Here is a 22986-nt window from a genome sequence, read left to right as displayed (position 1 = left end):
AGGACCCTATAGTTTCGGGATTAATCAAGCGTTTTCTCATAGGATCTACGATCTCACACTTCTCATCTATAAACATGTACACCAATGTCATATAAACACCCTAAACCCTATCACAATTAACTTCTTTTTTATCCTAATTTCATTTTTGTTCTAACAATCTTGCCAATCCTTAAAAGGGTACCTTCAAGTTTTTGTTTTACTCATCAGTTTGTGGCATTGCATAACAGTGTTTGTCTCCTGAGATGTTTAGAAGATCAAAGACACTGAAAAATTAGTAGAGGGATATTCCGATTCCGTGGTTAATTCAGCCATGGATTCAGCTCTTGCAATCTTGAATAACACGAGTAGCATTAATCTAGTTAGCAAAGGAGTTGGAAGAAAAACGAGTTCTAGTTTCTGGGGTGAAAGTGCAAAAAAGGAGAGTTTGAATAGCAGGTTTTTCATTACTCAACCATGCAACAAGAATTTGATGAACAAAAGAAAGTTGAAGCATGGCATTGCACATGCTGTATACACACCAGATATGAATTCCATGGTACATAACTTAATACAATGTGTATTAGATGCTAAATATTAGTTCAGTGAAAATTCCTATCTGCCAAGATTTTATATTGTCAAAATCATTATATATAGTAGCATGCTTATTGATCTTATTAGTTAGATGAATGACTTCATGCATTTTATACAATGACTATCTTTGCTTTCAATTAATTGTTTTGAGATTCTATGGATATATTACCTAGTAATTGCACAAAACAATTTTGATTTTTTCAGGTATACCCTAAAGTTATTTTTCAGAATCCAAAACCAAATCCAGAAAATGTAGCTGCCATAATTTTGGGTGGTGGTGCTGGAACTCGACTCTTTCCTCTAACTAGCACAAGAGCCAAACCCGCTGTATGATCCACTTATAATGTGCCATTTTTCTTTTGGACATAATAAATAATTAATTAATTCAAACCTATATATTTTCATGCAGGTTCCAATTGGAGGATGTTACAGACTCATAGACATTCCTATGAGCAATTGCATCAATAGTGGGGTTAAAAAAATATATGTTCTAACACAGTACAACTCTTTCTCCCTCAATGGCCATCTCTCTCGCACTTATAATTGTGGAAATGGAGTGTTCACTGGAACTGACTTTGTGGAGGTATTTTTATACCTTATCAGTAACTTTAATAATCATCACTAAATGAATAGTTATGTAAATAGAAAAATATAATTGGATGAGAATGTAAAATTTATTTGTACTGCACCTGAGTTAATTAAATTAAATTCCATATAGCATATGTTATGAATTTAAGGGGCATGTATAATTTTTTTGGGGACAGGTCTTGGCTGCTACTCAAACTCCTGGAGAAGCAGGAAAGGAATGGTTCCAAGGAACAGCTGATGCTGTGAGAAGATTTATATGGGTTTTTGAGGTAAGTATTTCTAATGTTGCATAACTAAGTAATAAGTCAACTTGATTGTTCTATTAAATTTTTTGTTGACATGTCATTGGTAAAAAGGATTAATTTAACTTGTATTCTTATTTCTTTAAGAATCAAATTGAAGCATAAAATTTTTAAAGATTAAGTGTTTATTTGAGTACTATTAAAAAAATATATATTTTTTTAGTGTGTGTAACAAAATTTTAGTAATAAAAATAAAAGTATTACAAACGAAAATTTAAAAATTATAATTTGTATATTTTTCTAAAAACTTTTTTAAAATGATTACTTAAAAGAAGATATTTTCATAAAAATTTATCTAAACAAGTCCTAAATTGATTTATACGTGATTTTTTAGGATCAATTTAAATATTAACCCGAACTAATTTAGCATAGATACTTGGATAGTGAAAAGTGAAATTGTTAGAGTGTATGATTTGCCTTGCAGGATGCCAAACACAAGAACATTGAGAATGTGTTAATACTTTCTGGTGATCATCTTTGCCGGATGGACTACATGAAATTTTTGGAGGTACAAATTCAAATGAGATCACATCCATAAATCATTAATTAATTTCCTAAAGTTGACAATGATTAAAGAGGAACTACTTTTGCACCTGTAGAGACATACTGAGTCAAATGCTGATGTCACAATTGCTTGTGTACCAATGGATGAAAGGTAGCAAAATCTTTGTGACTTTATTTATTTATGATTATTTATCTCACAATTAACAATAATCTTTATTTTGTTATTATATATATTGTTGGAGTTCATCAATCATCACTAATAGTTCCCTAACAGTCGTGCATCAGATTATGAGCTGGTAAAAATTGATAGAATGGGACGGGTTAGGCAGTTTGCAGAAAAACCAAAAGGATCAGATTTGAAGGAAATGGTAATCATTTTTTTTTAAGAATTCGTGACTTTTTGTTTTTGGTATGTCTCCTTAGATTTTCTTTTGTAACGTAACATCTTGAATTTAGAGTCAATTATTTTTTTTTGTTTTTTATAATTTTATTAAATTTGTAATTAAATATTATTTTTTTTATTAATTGATTTTTACACTGTTTTTAGTTTTATAATTAAATCAATTCTAATTTTAAAAATATTAAAGTTAACTGAATATTTTTTGTAAATTAAAGACATTCATAATTACTAATCTAATTAGATCTTTGACCGTATGTATTTTGGGAGAAATATTCTATTAATTTTAATAGTTTCGACATAAAAACCTAATTACAAAATTTAAAACAGTACATAGACCCAACTAAAAAGAAAAAAATATAAAGATCTAATTAAAAATTTAGTTAAATTACAAAAATCAACAAAATAATTAAACCTTGAATTTGAAAAAAAAAATCATGAATTTTACGGGGACAAAAATGTAATTGTGTAAAGAATATGAATTATTGCATGGCTAATCCATTGGTTCTCTCCCCTTTAATAATTGCAGCAAGTTGATCCCAACATTCTAGGATTACCTGCAAAAGAAGCAAAGGAAAATCTTTACATGGCATCCATGGGAGTTTATGTATTTAGAACTGAAATTCTGCTGAAACTACTAAGATTGAGTTGTCCTTCTTGTAATGACTTGGGATCTGAAATCATCCCAACAGCAGTGAGGGATCACAAAGTCCAAGTAAGAGAGAACTCCAATCTTTTCGAACGATTTTTTTTATTTATAATCATTGTTTTTAATGCTGAGTGAAAATAATAATTATTCTACGTATACAGTATATACTAAAAGTCAGTTATTCATATAAAATAGACGTTAAAATACACAATGGAAGTGTGTAAAATAACATATGACATTTTTGTGAAACTAAAATCCTGTAGGCATAACATTGACTTATTAATGTTTTTTGTTTTATTTGTATTTTGCAGTCATATTTGTTTAGAGACTATTGGGAAGATATTGGAACTATAAAGTCCTTCTATGATGCAAATATGGCCTTAACAGAACAGGTTTGTTTAGTTTTAACATAAAAACTTATGAATCTTCAAAGTTCTTGAAGTAGTAAATTAACAACAACAAAATATCATGAAAACTTGTTTTGTTGATCTTCATAATGAGCTTAATAATAATATTATTACTTAGAAAACTATGCTACTGTATGTGCTGATCATAGATTTTAATTTCTGTAGCCTCCAAAATTTGAATTCTATGATCCAAAGACGCCTTTCTACACTTCCCCAAGATTCTTACCTCCCACTAAAGTACTAAAATCTAAGGTATGGAATAAGCTTGGATTACTTTCTTTTTTTTTAATGGAATTTTTCATCCTTGAATGGACATACATGAATGCTTTTTTTTTTTTTAAACAGATCGTGGACGCAATTATTTCGCATGGTTGCTTTTTGAGTGAGTGTAACATTCAACGTTCAGTCATTGGCGTCCGCTCGTGTTTGGCGTCTGGTTCAGTTCTTGAGGTAAGAAGACTATTGATTTATTGTACATTTTGCTCGGATCTGTTTTTCGTATAAAAAATGATAGAGAAAATGTCATATGATTTAACATGTTTGATTAAACTGTTTAAAATAACACATGTCCATATTTTAGCTATAACTTTTACATAAAAACGTTTTTATATGAGTTGCCACCGTACTTTTATTTAAAGTGTTACTAAATTAGAAGTGTTTTTTCACTTGTGTTTGTAAACAATGTTTCTAGTAATAGAAAGCATGATCAACATAAGCTTCTAGATCCTTGAGTTTATATCCTCTTTTTCTTATGCTAAATTTTTTGTACCACATTTGATGGATGTATTTATTTGGCTTTTTTGTTAATCTAGGATACAATGATGATGGGAGCAGACTACTATGAAACTGATTCTGAAATTGAATCTCTTGTAGCACGAGGAAAGGTCCCAATTGGTGTTGGAGAGAATACCAAAATCAGGTGCGATAATAATGTTACCTTAGTTATTTAAATTAACAAAAAAAAAACACCAATTTTGTCTCAAAATACATATCTGTGTTTTTCAATGTCTTTGTATTTTTATCTTGGGAGGATAATTAATACATTGAGCTAACTACAATACTTTCTAGTTTCTTCATTTTTAATTTCTGATGATTTTCTACTCCAACATTTTTCTTTAAAAGGAATTGCATAATCGACAAGAATGCCAGGATAGGAAGAGATGTGATTATTGCAAATTGTGATGTAAGTGTTTTTCTTAATTTGTTCTTTGCATTTTGTTTTTGTGGTAATGCTCAGTTTGGTCCTTACAATTTTCAACACTCATTAAAATAGTCTCCAACTTATAAAAATGGTCAAATTGGTACATTAGTTTACAAATCTTGAGTCTCCATTGTGCCTAAGACTATAATATTTTATGTTAAAGACAATAGAGATTCACAATTTATAAATTCATGGATTAATTTAGTCATTTCTAAAATTCAGATATTATTTCGACGAGTGTTAAAAATTTTAGAGACCAAACTCAACAGTATCTCTTTAGTTTCCTATGTATACTTTGTTAATTTTTAATAAATACTCTTAATTATTGTTTAGGGTGTACAAGAAGCAGACAAGCCAGAAGAAGGATTTTACATTAGGTCAGGCATCATAGTTGTAGTGAAGAATGCAACAATTAAGGATGGAACAGTTATCTAAAAAGCCACTTCAAATAACACAATTGGAGCCTTTACTCGAAGGAGTTTATCATAATTATAGTATAATTTCTGCTGACGTATAACTAAGATTTTTTTAATGTAAGCACACATTTTTTTTCCTCTTAGATTGCTTCCATTCTTATAGAAATTAGAATAGCTGTCATTAAGAGTAATTGTACAAGGATTGAAAATGTTATTATTCCATAGCTTTAATCTTAGAAAAATTACTCCAATTACATTTATGATTTTTACCTTTCATTTCATTTCATTGAATGACGACCATATATGTCATTTTAATTTCTTAAACTATGATAAACTGAAAACAAATCATTCTTTTTGGATTGATGCATATTTCAAAATAGATGAAATATATTACATTTACATGTTAAAATTTTTAAGAACTCAATAGTTTCTTAGCATATGCTAAAGGGCACCAAATTCATATTAATAACACACTTTCATTTAACTATGATTAGTATATTTATCCTTGATTTTTAACACAAGTTTGTTAAAAAACTATATATTATCATTTATAATTCTGTGATTTATATTCCCGCCATTACTACTTTTTTCGAATCCGGTTCATCTTTTGAGATTCTTGGGCAATCAAACTAGCCGTTGAGGGGCTTTCGCTAATAACTACCTCATAACCGTCGCGAAAAGTATCCATTCCTTGGTCAAGGAGTTGCCAGAACAAGCAACCAACAGCTGCGCCGCCACCACTTGCCGACGAATAGATCTTGGAGTATACCGTGTTGTAAAATTGGTCCCTTGGTTTTGTGTTAGAACCAAAAGTTTTTGTTGAAATACCAAACTCAGCAAAGAGAACTGGCTTGTGAAGAGTGTTCTGTGCATCTTGTATATGTTCATTAAGCCAATGACTTAGGAATGAGATTTGATCTTCATAACTTGAACCTGATAGCCTGCTCATGAATAATTAAACCAAATCAAAATAAGACAAAAAAAAATGTTAGTGAGACAAAAAAAAGCTAGAACTTGTGTTATTGCAACAATTAATGAATATTAAACAACAAGTTTTGACTTTTTTTGTTATCAAATATTTTTATTTTTTTCTAATTTTTTCTGTTTTAAAGATTTTGCGGCAAAAAAAATAGAAGATGAAAATAGAAAATAAAATACCATTGGTCAGGGTAAGAGTGAACCGTTGCAAAATCAATTTCAGGGATTTGATTATTTGCTATGAAATCTGTTCCTGCTTGGAAGCTTGGGTTAGTCTCTTGCTTTGATTGCCCATAAAAACCTTCAAGACCAGCTTCAAGCAAGTGATTTCCATCTATGGATTTCACATAAGATGCCATCTCTTCAATCCAACCCTGTCAAAAGGTATACAACCTCAATTATTTTACCCTTATTAATCTCTAAAGTCAAAATTATTTGTATCTAATAAATCAGAGTTTTGGATACATAGCTAGTCTAAACTTAGGTTTAATATTATTACATAATTAGGTGAAGTTTTGATATTGAAAGGCGTCAAGATTAAATCGAACTACAATTACCAAAAAAAATTTTCAATTGTGTTTTATGTTTATAAAAAATATTCATTGAACTAACCACTCCATCAACCTAAGTTAGTATGTGGTCTAAAGACCATCATTTAAAACAACACCAACTAACTATATGCTTTTGTGAAAATTGAGGTTAAAGAGCTGACCCAAATAATAATAGCCGTGGGACATAGAGCTGCTATTTTGACTCTGTTTTGCATTATATATATTAACTGCAAACCTAACTTGGCTAAAAGTCTACAAAGATATTTAATTGTTTATATAATCACGCGTAACAAGGACAGCTTATTATAGAGAATATATATAATAAAGAAGTAGTTTTTAAAGAGCAAGAATGGGATTTTTTTTTTAAAATAAAAAGGCCAGCGGAAATGAAAAATGTAATTTAGATATACATGTCCAAAACCTACACAAACTCCGAATAAAACATTCTCAACATTTTGGGCCAGGAAAATGGAATTACAAAATTTTCACAAACAAAAATGAAAATGGTTAATTATTACCTGAACTGTCTTTCCAGATTGATCTGAATTGCATCTAATTTCATTCATAAGCTCCCAAGCCATTATAGTTGGATCATCTTTGTAAGCAATTCCAGTGATGCTATTACCTCTAGTAAGTACACTCTGTAAAAAATAAAATTCAAAATAGTATGCCAATTATATGAGGATTTATATCACAGTACCTACCACCATTAAAAAATGTTACCAATTATTTTTTACAAGTTATGAAACATTAATCAAATAAACATTTAAGGTTAGAGCAACTTCAACCAAAATAATATTTTTTTAAGAAAAAAATAAAATTTCTTCTACCTTTTGGCCAGCTAGAGCAAATTTTGAAAGCAGGATCTTTGGGATAGCAAAATGTCCTTTAAATGGAGAAGAGCTTACAAAGACAAATTAGTCTATAATAAAATAAATAAACAAATTAATTGTTTATCTTTTAAAATTTTAAGATAATTTAATTCTTTAACTATGCTATTCTTTAGAAAATAAAATTAAAGATCACTTTGCCACTTTTTTAAAAATGTCAGAAACTAGTATTCTAAAAAATAAGAACCAATTTATTAATTTCTTTTGTTAAACTAATGTATCTTAAAAAAAAAAATTTGTTAATGACATGTTTGGATAAAGAAAAAAAAAAGTATACACAAAAAAGTTGAAAAAGCAAAGCTTTATTACCTTAATGTGGTTTTTATAGTATCCCTTGACAACAGGGTTTGTGTAGAAATCATCTTCAGAATTTATGGATTGGCCCTGACTCCTTCCCCATTCAACATATTGTTTCTTCCCTCCCATGTCCTCATAATTATTTACCAAACTCAACACAAGCTTCATCCCATATTTTTTCGCTTCTGATATTACAAAATCCAACCCCTTTCCATCCAAAACAAAAATTAAACCACACACATCATTTCCCATATCAAACTCTAATAAATGAATGCACAAAAAAAAAGACCATAAAGAATACTTCATATCAATTTAATGATCAATCAGATTAGGTGATGGTGAATTCTATGATATTTATAATTTGGTGTCTAACTTTTGCCTAACTTACTTTTTATGACAATTTTGGAATATTTAATAATTATTTACTTTTATACTTTTAAAATTAGATATTGATTTTTAACTATTTTTAGTAAGTTAGGCAAACACTTTTAGATACCATAACAATCATCTTAGGTGAAATCTTAAAAATAATAATAATTTAAGAAAACTACTTTTATATGCTCAGTCTGCAAAAATAAGTAAACTTTGATATTCAAATTAGATAATAGCAGTTTTTATTGGATTTATTAGTGGCAGTTGCAACGGCTGCTAAATAGTTCCGCAGCTGACGAGGTCATAAGAAGTGCTGCTAAACGAGTTAGCGGCGGTTTTTGAAACCGTTACTAAAGAAAAAGAAAACAAAAAAGGGAGTATCAAGATATTGAGGACTAACTTGGAACATTTCTTCATTGTAGGATCCAGGAGAGTATTGAAGAGGTTTATAGCCACCATCACTGAAAGCCCAAGTTCTTGCAATGTTAAGTCCAAGGCTTGAAGCATCTTGAAATGCTGAAGACACTTTGTTTCTTTGAGAAGGTTCAGATGCTTCAAACATTAGCCAATATGCATTGAAACCATTTGCATAATAAGGGTTTCCATTCAACACAAGCTGAATCCCTCTTGCTTTCACAAAACCATCATTATTGTTATCTGCTTCTACTATGAGTATCATCATGATGCACACAATAATTGAAAATGGCATAAAGAACAACCTGTGCTTCATTATTTTGCTTTCAAATGTTTCTCCTTATGATCTTTGATTTCTCTCTCTTTTCTGCAATGTAAAATTGTTAACTTCAAAATATGCAATCTCTAAGTACTTTATATGTATAGTACGTGTATTTGTGTTGATTTGAAGGGAAAAAATGTATGAAGGAAAAAAAAAGCCAAAAGCTAAATATAGAGTTATACCATAGGTTAATTAATTATATAATAATTCGGATTTTCAATTCATTAGCTTATTTACTAAAGCAAATGTCATAAATTTAAATTCTGTCTTATGTATGCAATAATCTTTTGGTCAAAATAACAAATTTTTAAATGAAATTCCGATCCGCAAAGAATAAATCTTTGACTTGTCGGATTAAAAAATATTGCGAAAAACAAAAAAAAAGTTATATATGAACTAATAAATTAACATAAATCTTTTACCACTAAATTAATTCCATGGCATAAGCCAAATGTATTTAGTAATTATAATTAGATGTTTGTACAAAGTTTATTATATTAATATTGCATATAAATTAATTGAGATATTATCTTTACATATTAACATAATAATACTTTTTCTTTTCTTTTCTCTTTTTCAAAATGCCAAAATAAGCTAGAAGTGGTATTGGTAATGCAATTGGAGTTGGTTCAAAAGGGTAGAAAGATGTCCAACTCTGAAATAGGGTGGGGCCATGGGGTTAATGGATGGAAATTGATTTGTATAGAAGAATCAGAAACTCACGAGTCACGGTCACACAGTATTTCATTAGGGGCCAAAATCTATCACCTTTTTAGGTGTGATGAATAACCAGAACCAAGGAAAAAGTTATGGTTAAAATAATCAGAAATAATTTGGACAGAAAAATAATGATAGAAATGTTTTTAATTTAACCTAAATATTAGATTTTTTACTAGATACTATGTATTTTGGAGCGAATAGAAAAATAGAAAATACAATAATACTTTTTTGTTTAATAAAAAACTTTAAAAATGAATTATATTTTAAAAAATTATGTGTCCTTTATAAAGGGTTGAACCCTTGAACTTGATGAAACATATATTAAGATAATTCAACGGTGCAAATTTTAATATAGAGAATAGAATTTTATTATAATTTAAATGTATTAAATAATTAATTAAATTCAACTCGGTTTATCTCCCTTATTGAAAATTTTCCTCACTGATGAGACCAAATGCAGACACAACAAGTAAAATCAAAATAAAAAAGCAATCAAAGAACAAGCAAGCAAAATAATGCTAATGGTCAACATTAAATCAATGATGTAAACCACACGACATTAATATGTATCTTCACCTACCTTACGATTTAGTTCATTTCCGATGCTGCTTATTGTATAAGAATTTGATTACTAGTGCTTTTGCACAATTAAGATCAGGTCATAACTCATAACAATTACATGCATAGCATTTGTATACATTACTCCTCTTGTTTGATGAATTCAACATATTCTTACCATAATGTTCCATCATCACCAATAACCAAAAAGAAGAAAACGATTGAAATGCACACGAAACCTTACTTTAACAGATGTAATTAAAACAACTCGATATTATTAGAGTTTAATTTTAAAACATTAAAAATGTACAATATTTTTTACAGTCGTTTAATTATATATTTTTTTGAATAATAATTTATATAATCTATATAAAAAACAATTATTTTTATTAATATATTGTTATGTAATTATATATATATATATATATATATAATTGTTTTACAATAATATGACAGTATGTTAAAATTAAATTTTCAAAGCAAACGATAATGATATAAGATTAGTTAAGTCTTTTACTTTCGCCAATGAATCAATGAATAATAATGAATAAATTGCATATATTTTATATATGTCCGTAGTTTATATAAATTAAAGCATAGGTGAGAAGATTATGTATTTATTTGGGCTATTAAATTAATAAAAAATATATTTTTTTCATAAAAAAAAATTTAGTGTGTTTGAAAAATTTTTAATAATAATAATAAAAGTACTAGAAAAATAAAAAATANAATAAAACTTTTTAAATATAAAATTCTGATATTATATTATAATGTTACTATTTTTAAAAATTTAAGTTAATAAAAAGAAACAACATAACTATTTATATCTATAGAATAAGAGTCTATTTTGAGTTTATTTATTTTTTACATAGACATTTTTATTTTTTATTTTTTTATGTTATTTTTTTTAGATTTATCAAAGATTGAATTCTAAATATTTTAGATATAATACTCTAATATCATATTATAATATTATTTTTCCTAAAAAATTAAGCTGATTAAAGTAACACAAGTGTTTATATTTCTAATAGTGCTATTAAAAAATTAAAAGCAAATAAATAAATCACCTAATGACTTAACCAAAAGGCCTAACATAAATGATACTTATTACTTGGCCGAGTTTTTTTTTTTTTTCTAGTTAAATGTTTCAATTTTCTAGCATTGTAAAATTTAGATGTGCTAAAATTAGAGCTATCTAGATGTAGAAGATTGCGATTATGCAGGAAAAAATATTTGAATTTATTGTTGTTGAAACTAACTCAATTCAAACTTTAATTTTTAATTCGTTGGTGGCAACTTTTTCTTAAATAAAGAGCTAAATAAAATTCGGAGTCATTTATATAAAGAAATTTAAAACGTTTTTTTAATATTTTTTAATAATTAAAATTTAACATATATAATTGATTAAATTGTATTATTTTTGTTAAAATTAGATTAAACAAATTGATTTGACTAAAAAATTGATGAACTAAATCTTGAACCGATCTAAATTAATATTTTACACTACCCTTATTATAGAAAATGACAAAATACTCTTATTATATATATTAGTTTTAAAAACTCTAAATCCTAACTCTTCTCTTCTCTTCTCTTCTCTTCTCTTCTCTTCTCTTCTCTTAATACCGTCGTGGGGTTAAGATTTAGGATTTTTAAATATATATAAGTATTTTAGTCATTTTCTATAATAAAGTATTGTAATTATTTTTTATAAAGAAAATATTAATTTAGACCGATTTAAAATTTGATTCATTGATTTTTTGGCTAAATCGGTTCGTCCAATCTAATTATGATAGAAATAATACGGTTTAATCGATTACATATATAAAATTTTAATTGTAAAAAATATCTTTAAAAAAATATTTTAAACATTTTTATTTGAATAGCTTCCAATAAAATTATCTATGAAATTTTGATTTTATCTCATTCTTTTTTCTCTATCAGCAATTGTCTCCACAAACAAATACGATTGCAAACAAAAGCAAAAGTCCTTTATCTTGATGCTACGTGTATATTAAAATTAGTTATTAAAGTCACTTATATTATTAGTATAAAATATATGTTAGAATACAAATACATATTAAAAATAAATTAAATCACACATATATTTATACACAAATACATTAATAAATAATTTTTTGTATACAAATAATATTTTTTATTTTTCAGTGATCAATAATGCCTCTGAGGAAGTATTTATTATAACCAATTAGCTTAATTTTTTGTTTCAGTTTTTTCTGTTGTATTTATTATATTGAAAAAAAAAAGAAAGAAAACACTTAAAGATATTTGCACGCCAAATAACGTGGTAAGAAAGAAATGATAATAGGGCTTTTCTTTAACACACGCATGCCAACAAGGTTTTACATGACTCTCGTGTAACAAGTTCAAGTTGACATATACTTTCAGTTGAGAAAAGCAATGGGAGCCTTCATTATGATTCTTCTTCATCATTTTTTTTTTTCAAAAGAAAAATTAACAATATGGATCATTGGTTCTTCGATGAGTGCTTCTTTCGTCATTACATCTTTGTTTTAATTTGTTAAAGAATAAAATTGCGAAAGAATGAAAAACAAAAAAATAAAGAATTTTTATTATTGTGTGTTTGAAAAAGATTATTGTTGTATTTTATGAGAGAATAATACTATCTATTTATATTAATCACTAAACTAATTTTAAATTTTAAAATAAGTTAAATCAATCAAAATTTCTAGATAATTCTATTAAAAAAATAAGTATAATTAACTTAAAAAAAGATAAATATAACAAATCTTTTTTTTTAAAAATAACATAACAAATAAAAATAACATAAGAATTTAATGGTTAACATTGGTGAAATATTTTAAGACATTTAAACCCCAAATACATTTTTTATATTTATGTACTACCAAATGCAACAATGTTATCTAATAATATAAAATTTATGCCGAATTGAAATTATTATATTTGTATCTAAAGGCGAACAGTTACTTAAAAGGTGTCGTCTGTTATGGCTTGGGAAAAGTCATAGTTATAGTGGCTAAGAGTGATGAATCTGTAATAACATGACACGTGGCAGTTTGACTCATGAAAAAACTGATCGTAATTGTTAGATGTGAGTAATAAGCTTTTTTTTTTTTGGTCTTTAGTTTTGGGCTAACAAATTGGTCTTGACTGAAAATCTAATCTCAACTATTTTTTTATTGAACCACTATGGATTTCCTCCACTTTTTTTGTCAGATTTTTCTCTACACTTGTTACAAGAAGATATCTTACCATTTCATCCCACCACTGCTGATGCACCTATATCCAATCTAACTAGTCCGCCTCAGCAGAAGGTGTTGCTACACGTATCTATGCTGCTTGTCGTCGCCGCCGCTTGATTCTTGGTGTGCACTCGAGTTTTCTGATTCTGTTGGTATTTTCAACTGCCGCTGCGCTGACGAGATGCTTAAGATTCCTCGCTGCCACCCTTGAGCTTTATTTGCAACGCTTGTATGGTATTCTCTTCAAATGAAAAGCTTCGCTATCTCCATCATTCATATGCTTCAGGTGTTTGATGTCTTTGAAGAACAGATATGCTGCTGTTAGAGTGATTAAACCCACAAGATTCGACACTGAAATCACGTGTCCTTCCTTCACCGTGCGCTAATTTTCTCTAACAATGTCCACTGCACATCTCGCCCATTTCCGGTGATTGCTGGCCATGCCCTCAATCGCCAACAGACCATTCCACTAAATGACTTCTATATCCCTTGTGGTAACAAACTAAGATTTACTGTAGTTAGCAAAAGGGTTAAGTATTTAAATCGTCCCTAAGGTCTGGGCTGAAAATCAAAATCGTCTCCGACCTTTTTTTTGTTATTAAAATCATCCTCAATATTACAATACATTATAAAATCGTTCTTTTACACTTTTTTCTCACTCTTCTCCAATCTCCTTCCTCTTATCACTCTTCCCCAATCTCCTTTCACCTCCTCCCTCTCCTTTTTCTCTCCACCATCACCACTGCCACCATAGCTATTCATTACTCATAACAAAACAAATTAACAGCAACATTCACAAAACAAAATAAATCAACAAAAAAAATCAGAGGCAGAAGAAGCATAACAATTTCAATAATCACAGCAATTGCAATAAACAATAATTTTAATAATCATCAATTACAATTTTAATTTTCAGTTTTGAAGAGAGGAGCATCAGGAAAGGGATGGGGGGTTACGAGAGCATTTTCACATCCAATCTTGCAGCATCAACCTAGTTAACTATCGATATCGTAATCGGAATCGTAGACTGCAGCAAAAATCAGCGCGATTACGAATTGAAGAAGAAAAGTTGAGATTGTTAAGGGCGAAAGTAAACCCTAACGAATTGAAAGGGAGCTGAGAGCTAACCTGAGGATAGTGGGAGAGAGAGGGCCAGAGAGAGAGAAAGAAATTGTATGTGTGAATCCAAGCATCTTGTGGCGGCACTGATGATGATTCTGTTCGAGCAGTGGTTCCAGCGACGGCAGTGCTGCCACTCGAGGATGGTGATTCTCTGTCCATGGGTGGTGGGGGGAGGGGTTTGTTTTAATTTTTTAATATTATTTTTAATTATTTTTATTAATAATGAAGGATAATATGGTAAAAAGAATAAAATTGAAGTGGAAAAGGATGATTTTTTTTGAAATAAGAAGCTCAACACAGTAAGGTGGAGCATTTAGAAAGGATGATTTTATAACGTTATGTAATGTTGAGGATGATTTTAATAACAAAAAAAGGTCGGGAACGATTTTAATTTTTACCCCAGACTTTAGGGACGATTTCAGTACTTAACCCTTAGCAAAATAATACAAGGCTTAAGGACAATATATCACATTTTAGCTGTCAATTCCTCATTCGTTGGTCAACCTTTAACCACCAATAGCCACCAAAACCATAGCCACCAGAGACGCCACCTACTTAAAAATGAAAAATTCAAATAGTTATTGTCTTTAATTATTTATGGGGAATCTATGGTGATGGGAAAGAGAATAAGGTGAGACTAGCAATAATAATAATTTTTGTAAGTTTGACTTGTTAATGATAAGTAAAGCTAATTGAATTTACTATTACTAATTTAAGTAGTTGAAACTTTAATTCAACAATTAATATTTTTTTATGGTATTTTTTAGTTATATAAGATAAGTTTTGAACTTTTAATACTTACTTAAATGAATGAGTGAATTAACTATTAAACTAATCTAAATTAGTTTTTAATTTAGTATAAGAAATTATTGAAATTTTTAATTTCAGTTGGGGTCAATGCAAAATTAGGATAAGTATAAAATATTTTTTAAAAAAATTTATGCCATGCCAAGCAAAGAAATTAAAAACACTATTCCAAATCTTTATATTTCACCAAATAGTGAAAAAAAGATACAAAAACTTTTTTTTTTTGGTATTTTGAGCCTAAGAAAATTAAAAACCAAGGATAAAATAGGGCAATAATATCCTTTTAGCATCATCATCTATAATGTTCCTTAGCCCTGTTGGCATAGTGTCTATGAAATAAAATCTAAGGCATGCTTGTAAACTTTTCTTCGCAAGCCAGTCAGCGCTTTGGTTTTCTTCTCTATGTGTATGACAAAGTTTTACATTTAACTGGCTGATGCTTCTTATGATTGTTTCTGGATGATTGTCCCTTTCTTCTCTTTTGCTAAGAATTTGGAATGCAATTTTTGAATCAGTTTCTAGAATATTTTTTGATTCCCAAATCCCAAGCTAGTTTCAATCCATGGAGAATTTTTCAAGCTTCTGCCGTGAATGTTGTTCCTTTGCCAATATTCGTCAAGAACCCCGCTACCCATCTTCCACGGCTGTCCCGAATCAAGCCTCCACACCCTACTATACGGTGCTCCTGTGAGACTGCTCCATCACTATCGATTTTTAGCCATCCATCCTCCGGAGGTTGCCACGCAATATGTATTTTCTTTTTCTTCCTTGCTCCTTTAAAGATATTGACTTTTTCAAAAGCATTATTGATCCTCTGCAAATATTCTTTAATCCATAAATGTGCATTACTTGGTCTTCTAAAAGGGAATTAAAGATCTCCTTATTCCTCCATTTCCATAGCCACCAGCAAGACACAACAAATTGGGACAGCCATGGTTGTGCATTAGCACCGATTTTCACTGTGAGATTCCAGCGGATCCATGTCTCGAAGAGAGCTCTATAGAAAGTAGTTATGTAAGAGGGTTTCACTAACTACCGTCAAATTCTTGAGGCTTCTGTGCAGTCTCTTAATGTGTGGAGTAGTGTTTCTAGATTATTGGGGCATCGGTGGCAGTTTGGATTTGCACCAAAGATCATTTGTCTCCTTTCTGAGGTCATCAATTTGTTTTGATTTGCTAACCACATAAAATATTTTATACACTGGGGTCCTTCCATTTTCATATAAGATTCTAGATTTGGTCTTGATTTTCATTTGCTTGAGAGAGTGTTTTATAAGCACTGGCTGCTGTGAAGTTTCTATCTTGGGAGGGACTCCACATGATCTTGTCCTCACCTAGGCTCTCTTTTGGAGGATGGCATGCAGTAATCTTTAATATTTTATCTTCTGGAATGAGCTCCCTTAGGAATTTCAAATTCCATTCTCCATTTTCTAACACTACATCAGCCACTTTCATATTGAGAAGGGAAGCGTTTATTTCCTGTACATCCTCAATAAAAGCACATTCATGATACAACAACTTATCTCTCCATAGAGAAGTTGACTTACCATTTCCAATAGAAAAACTCAGGTTCTCTTTCATGTCTTCTTTGATTTTTATCAAATCTCTCCAAAACTTTGAATCTGATGTCCTATTTTTCATGTTCAGGATTGAATATTTTCCCCTTCCATATTTATTGAAAAGGACTTTTGCCTACAGTGTCTCTCTTTCGTGCATTAACCTCCATACTTGTTTCATAAAAAAGGCATCATTCATGATATGAAGATTTCTCATGCATAGGCCCCCATTTGTTTTTGTTTTACAGAGAGTGTCCCATTTCACAATATGCAATTTTTGTGTGTTTGAATTTTCTCCCCAAATAAATTTTCTCTGGCATTTTTCTACTTCATTGCAAATTCCAATAGAAATTTTTGTATGTAACATATCAAAATTGAGCATTGGACTGATTACAGTTTTTGCAAGAGTGATGCACCCTGTTAAGGATAGGCAATTGGCCTTTCATCCTTTTAATTTGCTCTTTGTTCTTTCAATAATGCTTTTAAAGTCTTCCTTCTTCTTTCGGTTGTTTGTCAAGTAAGTACCTAAGTATCTTCTTAGGTATGGCACTTCATGGAAGCCGCATATCTCCTTTATGCCTACTCTTTTGCAGTTGGGGACGTTTTTAGATAATAGAATGGATGTCTTTTTCTGCATTGATTTTGAACCCCGATGCAGCTCCAAATTTGTCTAGAGTTTCAAGCGCAACTTTCATTTGATTTTTCGTTGCTTCCGCAAATAGCAAGAGATCATCAACAAAGAGAAGATGTGATATTTGAGGTCCTCTTTGTCCCGCTTCCATTGGTATCCACTTTTCCTTTATAACGGTCTTTTCTATGAGTTGCGAGAGCTTGTCCATAGTGATGACGAAAAGGTAAGGGGACAGAGGATCCCCTTGCCTTAGTCCTCTATTTGGCTTGAACATATCAAGTTTTTCGTTGTTCCATAAGATCTTGAAGGAAACTGATGACACACACTGCATGATGATGGAAATAGTTTTTTCCGACATTCCATACTCCAAGCAGCATTTTTCCAAGAAATGCCAGTTTAAACGATCATAAGCTTTTTCAAAATCAATTTTAATAGCCATAAATGACTTTTCCCCTTCATTTTTTCATGGTATGAACCATTTATTTTGCAATTATGATGTTGTCATGGATTAGCCGACTTGGAATGAAACTTGACTAATTCGGAGCAATTCTTTCATTCAAAGTGGGCTTTATCCTTTTGACCAGAATTTCGCTCAAACACTTATATATCACATCGCATAGGGCTATGGGTCAAAATTGAGAGACAAATTCAGGCTGGTTGATCTTAGGTATAAGTGTTAGAAGAATTTGGTTTACCTGTTGTATTGAGGGGGTCTTGCCATAGTTTATGAATGAAAGCGCAGATGGAGCATTGGAAGACCTTCCAATTTTCTTTAAAGAACAACGCAGGGTATCCGTCTTCTCCAGGCGTCTTTAGGGAACCTATGCTGTGGATAGCTTCTTCAATCTCACTTGGAATGGGCATTCTTTCTAACATCTGTCTCTGTTCTTCTTCCAATCTTTTATATTGCCAGCTGCATCGAATAGTGGGGTGCTCTGGTCTTTCATCCCGGCATAAGTCAGTGAAAAAATTTGAGACTATCAATTTTACAACTTCTACCTCTTCACACCAGATACCATTATTGTTCCTCAGATTCACTATCTTGTTCTTTCTTTTGCGCACGGAAGTTTTTATGTGAAAATATTTAGTGTTTCTATCTCCTTTTACTAACCACTTTTGTCTGGATTTTTGCAGCCAGAAGATCTCCTTTTGATCAAGGATTTTTTCCAACTCCTCCGAAAGGTCTTTTTCCAGCCCATCAAAAAATTTATTCCTACCATAAAGCCTATATTTTTGTGTCTATTGAATTCTATTCAAAATCCTCCTCTTCTTTCGAAATATGTTACCAAAAGTTTTATTATTCCATTTTTTCAGACTTTCAGTTAAATTGTTTAAGGCTACTGGAAAGTCATACTCGTTATTCCAAGCACTTCTAATAACATTTGAGAGGTCCTCATGTTTATTCCACATGGATTCATACCTGAAAGGTCTCTCTCCTTGGGTACTAGTCTCAGGTCTTGTGTGTAGCAGCAGAAGGTGATGGTCTGATTGTATTATTGGCAGCACCTCCACAAATGCATTTGAAAAATTTGTACACCACTCTGAGTTACATAAAACTCGATCCAGCCTTTTATAAACTCTTTCTTGGCCTTCTCTTATTCCCCCTTCCATGTGAATCTTGATCCTGAATAGCCTACGTCTATGAGGTTGCATTTGTCAATCCAGCCTCTGAAACTTCTACACGCATGGGCATCATTTCTCCATTTTCTTTTCTTCTTACTTTGCTCTGCAATGTCGTTGAAATCACCTATCATCAACCATGGTAAATTCATGTTTCTTGAGATGTTGTGCAAAAGCTCCCACATTTCTTTTCTTTGTGCTTCCTGTGGACTTGCATACACATCCGTAAGGCTCGATCTCCTCCGCTGATTGTTTTCAATTTCCATATGCACAAATTGCTTGTGGGTTGACATAACTTTGATTTTGAAATCATCATTCTTCTAGAGGATCCAGATCTCTCCAACGAAACTGACAGCTTCTTCGACTATGGCATGATTGAATCCCATTGTCTTAATCACCTCTCTTGCTTTATTTCTAGTACATTTGGTTTCTACCAGAATAGTGAAGCCAGGTTTCTTTTGGTTTTGCAACTCCTTGAGAGTGCGAATGGTACTTTTGCTCGCTGCCCCTCTAATATTCTATATCATGATCTTCATTATATGACGTAAAAGTCAGATCCAAAACTCTAAACCAAAACAAAGACATTCTAACTCCAAAGGTTGGAAAAGCAAAGAGGCTCAAGGCCTCTTAATCATCATGCATATCCTCCCTCGTTAATGAATGAGGTACTTCTTCCTGTGCTTCTCCTTGGGCTTGTTCCCTTTCAAAAATTTTCATGGCTTCTACTAGATCTTCTGAATTTCTGGCTCCAAAGTCTGGCGGGACTAGATCAGGCGGTTCCTCCATGTCGCAAGCCAGATACAGGAACCTTTGAATCATTCACCTGCTTTTTCATTTTTTTTCTTTTTGAGTTTGGGGGTGTTTTCACCGTCTCGTTTTGGACAATAATATATGGACTTTTAACTTAATATTTCTATTCAAAATGTCATTTTTGTGTGTATGCTGTTTTTTTTTTTTGGATGGAGATTATGTACAAGTTATTGCCAAATTTTTTGAAATTAAGCACTAAACTGGTCAACTTTAATTCGCACTGCAATGCTTGGTCTATTATATATATGCTTTGTTTTAGAGTGCAACAGGATTCAAATCTTATAAAATCTGAGAAAGAGAAAAAATATTTGTATTAAAGTGTAATCTGACCAAAAAGAAAAAAAGAAGGAGAATATTTATAGAATTATCTTAATAGAATTAAGACGTTGTTAGTTTTATCTGATAATAATAAACTTTTATAATTATTAAATTTATTTAAATTTTTTATAATTAATTTTATCAATATCTAAATTTTTTATTATTAAAAATAATTATTTATTGGATTTAAAAATCTTTTGTGTTAAAAATATTAGTTTAATCAATTACACAAGTGTCAAATCGTCTAAATGATTGTGATGGCCCCAAAGGTGCAAATTACTTGACTAGAAATATCAAAACTAACAAATGGCTATGTTGATAGGAAATAGGAAATATAATAATAGAGCAACTAGTCAACCCACCAAATAAAAGGGCTACTTATATCAAGTAAGATCTAAGATCTGAGCTAACTTCTTTGGAATTTCGGTACTGTCTGGTGATCACGTGGTTACCTAAGCCCATGAATCATGAATGTCATATCATTAAATGACATAACATGATAACAACTTCCTTTTTTTTTCCTTTCTTATTACAATATCAAAATAATCATAAAGTAGCTATAATGATAAATTTATTTTGATACTTTTTAAGTTATAAATATTATTTTTAAAATATTATACACACACATATTATTTATACACAATCCTTTGCTTTTACATTATAATTGATTCTGTATTTTACATCATATAGAATTATATATATCTATATCCAACAATGCCGCTTGATAAATATAATACAGAATATCCAATAAAACAGTAATATATTGTCATGGGAATATAATTAAGATAAAACATGTTTCTATAAAACCAATTGTTCTTGATATAGAATTTACATATAATAAAAAATATCTCATATCATTATAAAACAAATATAATACATTTTTTTTGTTCTAAATTTGGAATTACATACAATTTTTTGCTTTTTTTTATTAGAAGATCACACAATAACTTGTATATAGAAACGCTTAATAGTTTTTATATTTATATTTATAATCAAATTTGATTCAATTTTATAGTAACTAAACTCTATAAATAGTATAATAAAATTATACTCATATTTATAAATGTTTTTTTTTTGTCTAAATACGTTTTAGCATAAAGAAAATTTGACAAGGCCTAAGCCCACACAACACAAATTAATTGTTAATATTATTCACACACAATGTTCTTGTTGACCCATGTGCGTGCCAAACAAAATTTCATCACTTGATGGGTAGGTAAAGTTCACAACATTCCATTAGAATTCTTCTCATAACTCCTCTTTCACCACCAAGGAATCTATAAAATGTACCTTATCCATGCAATGTTCTCAATTGCATTTATAAACCTAAAAAGATAAAAACAGACAAAAAAAAAAATAGAAGAGCAAGAAGAGAAAATAAAAGAAACAGAGAGAACAGAGAAAGATCATGGGTTCAGTGTCTGAAACCGTTTGTGTTACCGGAGCTTCTGGTTTCATCGGTTCATGGCTTGTCATGAGACTCTTGGAGCATGGCTACACCGTTCGAGCCACCGTGCGCGACCCAGGTCAAGTCTTTATATCGATATTTGTAACATTTTTTGAAACACTATTTTTTTAAAGTTAGAAATGAAACTCGAATCTAAAATTTTTAACTGAAGATAAAAAGAGGATGTGATTTGAATTTCATCTCGTTGGCACTATTTTTTCTCTTAATAATATAATATTTGAAAGAATAAATATATATTTTTTTATCTAATAACAAAATATGTTTTAGTTTTGTGTTTAGACTTTAGAGTTATCTAGAATATGATTTTACTAATTTTGTCCCCCTTAATTTTCACTTAAATTTTACCATATGGATTAGTGTTCAAACCAAAATTAACAAGCATACATATATACACTCTGATTTTTTCAATGTTATTAATTAATTCTTTTGGTTTTTCAGCTTTATTAATATTATTCTGTTAGTGGTAAATTAATGATAGAATATCTATTAATTATTAACATTATAAGTGGTATTATTAATTATATACAGCAAATATGAAGAAGGTGAAGCATTTGCTGGAATTACCAGGGGCGAAAGCCAAGTTGTCTCTGTGGAAAGCTGAACTTGGTGAAGAGGGAAGCTTTGATGAAGCCATTAATGGGTGCACCGGAGTTTTCCATGTCGCCACCCCCATGGATTTCGAGTCCAAGGACCCTGAGGTACTTTAATTATGATACAGTGACAGCATAAATTATTTTACACAATAATTTAATATTATTTATTTTTTAGATAACTATTCATGTACTGATTATAAAAAGTATTTAATTTTTTTTGACAATTGGATTAAAATTTCTTTATACTTTAAAAATAACTGCAACTGCAACTACATTTGAAAATAAAGCATGATAAATGGATTCCAACTTTTTTTGAGAAGTAATAAATAAATAAAAATAAAAGATGTTTATTCATTGCTACTTTTATAATATCATGTGATAAATGCTCATAAATAAATATATAACACGTGATTAAATGATTAAAATCATTCATGGGTATAAATGTTAAATTTGTAACGGAATATAGATTATGAATTTAATTTATCATCATATACGTTTAATTTTATCTTGGTATGTAAAAATTTCACATATATGATGATTGTATGTAAATTGAGAAACATAGTTTAATTATATATTTGAAATGCAGAACGAAGTGATAAAGCCTACAATAAACGGAGTAATAGACATAATGAAAGCATGCTTGAAGGCCAAAACAGTGAGAAGGTTGATATTCACATCCTCAGC

The 22986-nt window shown here is 30.0% G+C and overlaps 3 protein-coding genes across 3 annotated transcripts in view; 2 read left to right on the top strand and 1 right to left on the bottom strand.

Annotated features, from left to right (window-relative positions):
• The first annotated feature begins 293 nt into the window (after positions 1 to 293).
• On the top strand, positions 294 to 5134 carry LOC107495991 (glucose-1-phosphate adenylyltransferase large subunit 1-like). The gene is made up of 14 exons (XM_016117193.3): positions 294 to 535; positions 775 to 897; positions 980 to 1153; positions 1335 to 1427; positions 1885 to 1968; positions 2060 to 2115; positions 2239 to 2332; positions 2891 to 3076; positions 3322 to 3402; positions 3583 to 3669; positions 3763 to 3867; positions 4230 to 4336; positions 4540 to 4600; positions 4952 to 5134. Exons 1-14 carry the CDS (start codon positions 311 to 313, stop codon positions 5051 to 5053), a joined length of 1578 nt encoding a protein of 525 aa, XP_015972679.1. The 5' UTR covers positions 294 to 310; the 3' UTR covers positions 5054 to 5134.
• Positions 5135 to 5382: 248 nt separating this feature from the next.
• On the bottom strand, positions 5383 to 8931 carry LOC107495994 (mannan endo-1,4-beta-mannosidase 7-like). Its single transcript, XM_016117196.3, has 5 exons — positions 8523 to 8931; positions 7763 to 7957; positions 7082 to 7204; positions 6193 to 6386; positions 5383 to 5975 (listed from the first exon to the last, which is right to left on the bottom strand). Exons 1-5 carry the CDS (start codon positions 8850 to 8852, stop codon positions 5615 to 5617), a joined length of 1203 nt encoding a protein of 400 aa, XP_015972682.1. The 5' UTR covers positions 8853 to 8931; the 3' UTR covers positions 5383 to 5614.
• A 12608-nt stretch (positions 8932 to 21539) lies between these two features.
• Positions 21540 to 22986, top strand: part of LOC107495990 (dihydroflavonol 4-reductase-like) — a 4517-nt gene continuing 3070 nt past the window's right edge. The window contains 3 exon segments of the mRNA XM_052263170.1: positions 21540 to 21767; positions 22238 to 22407; positions 22889 to 22984. Of these exon segments, the coding sequence (XP_052119130.1) occupies positions 21650 to 21767; positions 22238 to 22407; positions 22889 to 22984 (384 nt within the window). The 5' untranslated portion in view covers positions 21540 to 21649.

This window comes from Arachis duranensis, chromosome 6, assembly GCF_000817695.3.
Source record: "Arachis duranensis cultivar V14167 chromosome 6, aradu.V14167.gnm2.J7QH, whole genome shotgun sequence".
Lineage (NCBI taxonomy): Eukaryota > Viridiplantae > Streptophyta > Magnoliopsida > Fabales > Fabaceae > Arachis > Arachis duranensis.
This window is presented reverse-complemented; position numbering and strand designations above follow the sequence as displayed.